Source organism: Elephas maximus, chromosome 11, assembly GCF_024166365.1.
Source record: "Elephas maximus indicus isolate mEleMax1 chromosome 11, mEleMax1 primary haplotype, whole genome shotgun sequence".
Lineage (NCBI taxonomy): Eukaryota > Metazoa > Chordata > Mammalia > Proboscidea > Elephantidae > Elephas > Elephas maximus.
Genome location: NC_064829.1, coordinates 114,251,281 through 114,259,118, shown reverse-complemented (window position 1 = coordinate 114,259,118; position 7,838 = coordinate 114,251,281). Strand labels below are relative to the sequence as shown.

The 7,838-nt window shown below is 51.8% G+C and overlaps 2 protein-coding genes across 3 annotated transcripts; both read right to left on the bottom strand.

The window, feature by feature from the left end:
- Positions 1–283: 283 nt before the first annotated feature.
- Positions 284–6,438, bottom strand: LOC126085555 (free fatty acid receptor 3-like). 2 transcript variants are annotated; one of them, XM_049901092.1, is made up of 2 exons: positions 6,189–6,438; positions 284–1,947 (listed from the first exon to the last, which is right to left on the bottom strand). In XM_049901092.1, the coding sequence occupies exons 1-2, from the start codon at positions 6,436–6,438 to the stop codon at positions 956–958; spliced, it is 1,242 nt and encodes a 413-aa protein (XP_049757049.1). In that variant the 3' UTR covers positions 284–955. The 2 variants fall into 2 exon arrangements, with proteins under 2 accessions (XP_049757049.1, XP_049757051.1); XM_049901094.1 differs by lacking the exon at positions 6,189–6,438 and adding an exon at positions 2,215–2,421.
- On the bottom strand, positions 6,399–7,301 carry FFAR1 (free fatty acid receptor 1). Its single transcript, XM_049901095.1, has one exon. The coding sequence runs from the start codon at positions 7,299–7,301 to the stop codon at positions 6,399–6,401; it is 903 nt and encodes a 300-aa protein (XP_049757052.1).
- Positions 7,302–7,838: the final 537 nt, after the last annotated feature.

Here is a 7,838-nt window from a genome sequence, read left to right as displayed (position 1 = left end):
AGCTGAAGGAAGCTAGAAGCATAGTTTTGGAGACAGATAATCCCACCTTCAAGGCCTGCTTCATTTACTTGGGACCTCCAGCTAGAGACTTCACTCTCTGTGCCTGTTTCCTTATCTGTAAAACGGGGATCATAGTACCTACTGTGTGGTTATTGAGAGGATTAAAGAAGATAATGGGTCAGGCCAAGGTCTTAAGACAGAAGTTAGCTCTGTGTTTTTATTCTTCCAGCCCAGATTCTCTCCCAGGGTCTAGCCATCTTGTCATTTAGCTGTTTTCCTTCGGAACTGACCCATTTTATCCTTCCATCCACTCATTCCACCTGATCCATATACGCCGTAAGAAAAAACAGGAGAACCAGGAAAGACCATTCTCTTTTTGCTTGCCATCAAATTTATTTGAGTGACTTTTCTTCTGTCAATTTTTATAAAAGTCCCGGAAGTTCTGAATTTCTCGAGCACAGAAACTTCTTGGAAAAGCACACGTGAGAGCAGATGCTCCCTCAAGCCCGGAGTCTGAAATGCCTGCCAGCCCTGTTCGCCCCACTCCTGACTTGCCAGTAGGAGCACCCATGATGGGTGGGGTCTTCCCTTCCCCTGTCCCAAGCCACTGGGCAACTCCCTCAGACTATGCTCACCCCTCTTAACTCCTTCTTTGCCCTCAGAAAAGCACAGGCACTGGCAGCTGCCATGGGGAGCTTCTTTTTCCCACAGAAGTCTCTCACTCTGACTACTTCCCAGGACTGAACCTGTTCGTGTGGGGACAGGTGGTACAGTAATGTGGTGCGATCAAGAGTTGGCCTTTGGTGAGCACACTCCCAGGCCACATCAGTTCCCAGCCTGCCACTCAAGGTCCTGCTTGACTGAGATAGGTGCTATGCTGGGGACGACCCATCAGAACACCTAGCTTTCAGCCCAGGCTGCCTGGCCACCAGTTTCACAGCCCTTCTAGAGTCTCCTACCTACTTTCTACCTTGGACAACTCCTGCCCCTCGCTTTCCCGTGTCACCTTCAGTTCCACGCTGCGCTCCCGCCTGTAGGAGCTCCAGACCCCTGCCAACCTCCTCAGCAGCCCCTGGAAGTCAGCTTGGAACCCAGATGATGAGAAGTAGTAGACAAAGGGGTCGATACAGGAGTTGAGGGTGCTGAGGAGCAGCACGTAACCTCTCCACGACGGGCTTTCACCCCGGACATAGCCCACGACATGGGACACATTGTAGGGCCCAAAGCAGACAAGGAAGTTGAGCAAGGTGGCTGCCACAAGCCCTGCCACCCTCTTCCTCCGGTGATGGCTGGCTCCTTTGCTGAGGATCCACACCAGCTGGCTGTAGCAGTAGCTGGTGATGAGCAGGGGCACCCCAAAAAGGACCACAGCCATCTCCAGCCGGACAGGCAGGAGAATGGCCAGCTGGTATTTCTGGAACTCCAGGTAGCAGGTCCCATTGGTGTTTGGACTGTGGGAGGAGCCCTCAGAGAGTTCGATGACGTAGACCACACTGCAGTGGCCGGCGGCCAGGAGCCAGCAGGCCCCACTGACCAGAACAGCCTGTCCCGGCCTTGGCCGGGTCTTGTACCATACAGGGTAGGCCACACTCAGGAAGCGCTCGATGCTTACAGCAGCCAGGAAGAGGGAGGTGAGATAGATGGTGGTGAAGAAGAGGAATCCGGAGAAAGGGCAGAGGAAGAAGGGCAGGGGCCATCGCATGCCACTGGCTGCCTCCACCATGCGGAAGGGCAGGAAAAGCAGCAGGATCAGGTCCGAGATTGTCAGGTTGAGCAAGAGCACATCCACAGCCACCGGGCGGTGCCGAAGCTTGCCCACGAAGATCACAAGGGCCATCAGGTTGAGGGGGAGCCCCACGAGGAAGGCGAAGAGGTACACAGAGAAATAGAGCCAGTGGTGGCCAGGGAAGAAGGACTGCTCTGGGTTTGTGCCCATGGTGATGGTAACTGGCAAGAGAGAGAGACACGGAGATGATAGTCTGGTGGGGATCTTCCTGGCCCTTGCCAGCAGCATCTCAACTCTGAGCAGGGAACATTGTCACAGCCCTCCCCCAACCAAAGCGTCCCCAGCTGCTTTCCCCAGTGAGGTCGCCTGCCTGTCTTTCTGATCATTCCCTGTCTCCTGTCTCTTTCCCCCAGCAAAGAAAGCACCAAGGTGCTGGGCCTAACCACTCAACTGCTCCTCCACACAGCTCCTCAGGGCCCCGTGCTCACCTGCTTATTGGAGAACCCAGGTGCTCTGCACCCAGCACCCTGCCGTCTCCTCCAGAACAATATGGTTAGCTACGTATCTGCAGAACTGATAAAGGCTCATGACGTCACTCACTGCTGAGCAGCAGCACAAAAGATGCCTTTAGCTCCTTTGCCAGAGCTGTGTCAATATGCAAAAAGAGGAGCAAATTCCACAAGTGCGCGCCCTGCTCTTCGGGTGGCTTCAGGGGGAAAGCTTGAACCACACCAGAGCAGGCTCCATTTCTCCTTCCTGATCCTCCACTTGAATTTTATCTGCTCCTCTAGAATGGGACTCATCCAGTTTGCCTTGTAAGGGCAGGAAGTGCATTGCAGTGATGACAAGAACATGGGCTCTGGAGCCAGGAGTTCTGAGTTCAATGCTGGCTCAGTCACTTACTAACTTGGCAGTGTGGACCAAGTGATGTAAACGGTCTGTCTCGGTTTCCTGAGGGGTTAACTGTAGCACCAATCACGGGAGATTGTTGTGTAATGCACGTAAAATGCAAGGCTTAGAGCAAAGCCTGGTATGTGGTGAGCTCTCAATAGATGTTAACTGCCACTGTCCCAGTCATTGGGACCATGTGGCTTGTCTCTAGAGTGGTAGTACTACTACCACTAATAATAATGGATAATGGTGGCAATGATGATAGCAGCTACCTTTTAAAATCCATTGCCATCAGGTGAATCCCAACACATAGCAACTGTACAGAACAGAGTAGAGCTGCCCCGCAGGGTTTCCAGGGAGCGGATGGTGGATTCAAACTGCTGACCTTTTGGTTAGCAGCCGCGCTTTTAACCAGGGTGCTGCCAGGGCTCCAGCTGCCTTTTAGGGGGCACATAACCGATACCACTCTGCTCAGCAGGACATCACCATTATGTCGTGAAATTCATGAGCCTCACAGTACGGAAGCGAGTTGCTGCTCCAGGTAGCATAGCTGCTGTTAAGTGTTGCCATCAGGATTCAAGTCCAAATTCTGTCTAGCTTTAGAAATAATTTATTTACTCATTCAAATGTTTATAGAGCACAATGAGATACCATCTCACATCCACTAGGAAGCCTTATAGCAAGAACTCAGACAATAGCGAGTGCTGATGGGAATTTGGGGAAATTGGAAGCCTCATACACGGCTGATGGGAATATAAAATGGTGCAACCACTTTGGAAAACAGTTGGACAATTTCTTAAAAAGCTAAACATTAGTTTAAGACCCAGTAATTTCACTCTCAGTGTCTACCTGAGGGACGAAATGAAAACATCTGTTCTCATAAAGACTTGCTCATAACTGTTCATAGGCATCATTCAGAAGAGCCAAAAAATGGAGACCTCAGCTGGTGGTCCATCAACTGAGGAGTGGATAAACAAAATGTGGTATATCCGTACAATGGAATACTACTCAGGAATAAAAAGGGATGACCCACCAACACCTACGACAGTATGGAAGAGCCTGAGAAACATTATACTAAGTGAATGACCAAAAAAACCAAACCCATTGGCCTCCAGTCAATTCCGACTCATAGTGACCCTATAGGACAGAGTAGAACTGCCCCACAGGGTTTCCAAGGAGCGGCTGGTGGATTCAAACTGCCGACCTTTTGGTTAGCAGTCGAGCCACCAGGGCGGGCTCCTAAGTGAATGTAGCCAGACATAAAAGACCACAGATTGTATGATTCCATTTATATGAAAAGTCCAGAAAATCTAGAGATAGAAAGTAGATTAGTGGTTGCCTAGGGCTGGGAGTGGAAATGGACCAACTATATACAAGCATATGGGATTTTATTGGGATGATGAAAATGTTCTAAGATGGGATTATGTTGATGGTTGTACAATTCAGTAAATTTTATTAAAAATAACTAAACCATCCACTTAAAATGGATGGATTCCATAATACGTAAATTAGATTTTCCAAGATGCTGCTGGTGGATTCGAACTGCCGGCCTTTTGGTTAGCAGACATAGCTTGCCGTTGCTCTTAACCACTGCCCACCAGGGCTCTGTATCTCAATTACATTGTTGAAAGTACAGCAGTGAACAAAGCAGTGAATATAAGCTCTCGGGGTGCTTCCATTTAGCGATGCTGGAGCTCGGGGACATTGAGAGGTTAAGAGGATAGTGAGGACACCAATAAAAAAGGGTCAAAGAACCATTGGGACAAAAACATCACCGGGGCACAAATTTGATGTGCTGGGTGGACTAGTACCAGGTATAGGGCTCAAGGGCATCACGCAGGGCCTCATGCGTTCCAAGGAGGAACTGGGTTCTCCCCTAAACGGAAGGAGGCACAAGTAACTGGATGAGGTAGCCCAGGCCCATCAGGTGCCCCGCCGCAGTGACCACAGTGAGTGGTCCTTGACATTATGGGAGGGGCAGTGGGGCTGCCTGGGCGGGTGCTGGGGCTTTCACTGAATTTTCTGCAGTCACCACTGCAGGGGGCAGAGTTTGCTGATGGTCTCTGCAGAGCCTCGGGCAAGTGACTTCACCTCCCTGGCCTTTCTGTTTCCATATTTATAAAGAAAGTGGGAGTAATAGAACTTACTTTGGAAGGTTGTTAGGAGCAATTGTTCACTCAGCAAATATTTATTTAGTGCCTCCTATTTTTTTTTTTTTTTTATGTGCCAGGCTCTGGGTACATATCAGTGAATAAAACAAAAATCCTTGCCCTGTGGACATTTAAGCATGGAAAGAGATTATTTGTATAAATCAGCTAGTGGATGCCGGGCACCTAGTTACCAGTGCTCTGCTACCGTGCACTCATGGCATTGTTGGAGGAAAAGCCTGCGGCACCTAGCTACCAGTACTGTGCTACTGTGCGCTCATGGCAATATTGGAGGAAAAGCCTGCGGCACCTAGCTACAGTACTGCGCTCCTGCAGATCATGGCATTATTGGTGGAACAAGCTAGCTGCTGTACCTCGCCTTACCAGGGCAGAGGCTCAGGTGTTTGCTCCTTCACAGCCACTCTCCTCTGACAGCTGCCTCTTGGGCTCAGGTCGCCATCTTTCACCTTTGTAAAGTTGGCCACAGGTATGGTGTTGACCCCAACACCCCAAATTAGCCAAATATCCCCTGGCCCTTTGTGGCCTGCTTGGGGAATCACATTCCACTTCCACCCCTTCCTTACTGCGGGGCTTCAGGCACGTTTCTTAATCCCGTAAAATGAAGATGATAATAATACCTGGCTTCAGGACGAAGGGTAACTCAGGCAGCACCTTTGCACAAATTAAGAAAAGGTACACCTTCCAGGTGACCACCACCCTGCACAAAGTGCACTGCTCCAGGAATGGATGAAGTCTGTTCAAATTAGAATGAGATGCTTCTTCTACTGGGTTGAGGCAGCCTGGTGCCAGGCACATGGCTTGGTTAGCAAGGAACAGGTAGATTTTTTTTTTTTTTTTTTTTACCCCCTCTGCCTAGCACCCTTGTGCAGTGAACAACCTGCCCAACTATACAGCAGCAGCACGGCTAAATAAAAACGTTGTGGGTGCTGCCTGGTACATACTAAGGTCTCCATATTTTTTTGGAACTATTACTGTTGGTCGTATTTTCCTTCTCCGAGCTGAAGCGTTTATGCCTGCCAACTTCCTGATCACAGCGCCAATGCTGCCCCCTTGTGAGTTCTCAGTAGTACAACAGTTTCATTATCCCGTCTTTCTTCCTGGAGCCCTCGCTGCGCAGTGAGCAGAGTTCGGCTGCTAACCAAAAGGCCGGCAGTTCTGATTCACCTGCCGCTCCTTTTTTTTTTCCCCCCAACTTGGAAACCATTTCCGAGTAGCGCCTCCCAAAGTTTATCATCAAAACGGTAAGCTCCCTAGAGCAGAAGCAAGCTTCCCCCCTCCTTCCCTGGGAGCAAAGGGCCTGTGCCCACAGCACCCTGGAGACAGACCCGAAAAAAAAAAAAAGGGCATGAGAAAAGGAGAGACTGGGCTACGGAGCCCGCCGATGCCTACAGAGGCAAGCTTACCTTCCTCCTGTGGCCCAGCTCCTGGCCTCCATTTTTCTCTCCTGACTGGGACAAAAATCTTCTGCCAGGCTTGGTCCTTTCTGTATGAGTGGTTCCAGGGAGGTTTCCAGGCAAGGCTGTCCTGCAGTTCCTTGGGAGCGTCGCCCACCAGGGGCCTGGAGAAGCAGCCTTGCTTCCCTGCTCCACGCCCCCTTCCCCCAGCAGTAGCTACTACTTCTGAGATGTCATCTCTTGCATTTTTGCCACACATGCTACCCACTGGCCAGTCCCCCCTCCCAAGTAACCAGTCACCAGTGGGTTGAGCACGACACTCCAGGCACCTGTGATAAGCCCCAGCTTCCGCCAGCCACCTCCCATGTCGGGGCGCAGGAAGCCAGCCACATTGGAGGCATTGTAGGGCCCGAGGCAGAGAAGCAGAGTGAGCAGAGCCCCCCCAGCCACCCAGGCTGCCCTCAGCTTCCGTCTGTGGCTCAGACCTGAGTGGGCCAGTGCCCGGACACAGCCCACATAGCAGAAGGCTGTGATGGTCAAGGGCAGGAAGAAGAACAAGAGGGAGAGACTGAAGCGAGCAGGGCCAGCTAAAGCTGGGTCCCAGGCCTCCAGGCAGACTGGAGAGCCATTGACTGGTGTGCTGATGCCCAGGGAACTGGTGGCATTGTCCATCCAGCCTCCTGGAGCCTCCAACCCCAAGACCAGACCCAGGTGACAGAGGACAAGGGCCCATATAGCCGCACACACACCCCAGGAGTAGCATGGCCTCCGGATGGCTTGGTAGCCCAAGGGGAAGGCTGCCCCCAGGTAGCGGCCAGCACTCAGGGCAGCCAGGAAGCCCCCACCTGCATAGAGGGGAGCGAAGTGGGCCAGGGCAAAGACAGGGCAGAGGGCAGCTGGCAGAAGCCAGGCCCCCTCAGCCAGGGCCTCCACTGCCTTCAGGGGCAGAGAGACTGCCAGCAAGAGGTCAGAGCAGCCCAGGTGGAGGGCATAGATAAGGCTGGGAGTGAGGCGGAGCCGGGCATGGGACGCGGCACTTCGGATGACCAGCACGTTGAGCGGGAAGCCCAGTGCAAAGGCAGTCACATAGAGGGCAAAGAAGAGCTGCGGAGGCAGGTCCATGAGGCCGGTGCTGGCCTCCTCAGCTCCTCAATCAACTTCCTCCACGTCCTTGGGTCTCACAGCATCAGAGAAGAGCTCCTGGAAGCACAAACAGATTTTAGAGCTGCTTGGAGTAGTAGAAGCCATGTAGGGAGGGGTAGTTGAGGAAATGGAGGCCCCTAGAGGGAAGTGGTAGTGCAGTGGTAAAGAGCTCAGCGGCTAACCAAAAGGTAGGCAGTTCAAATCCACCAGCTGATCTTTGGAAACCCAATGGGGCAGTTCTACTGTCTCCCCAAGGGTCACTATGAGTCAGAATCCACTCGCTGGCAACAGGTTTGGTTTGATTTTAGGTTTAGAGGAAAGCAAGGGAGCCCTGGTGGAGCAGTGGTTAAAGCACTCAGCTGCTAAACGAAAGGTCCACGCTGCTCTGTGGGAGAAAGATGTGGCAGTCTGCTTCCATAAAGATTACCTCCCCCACCCCCCCAAGAAAAACCAAACCTGTCGCTGCTGAGTGGATTCCGATTCATAGCAACCCTATAGGACAGAGTAGAACTGCCC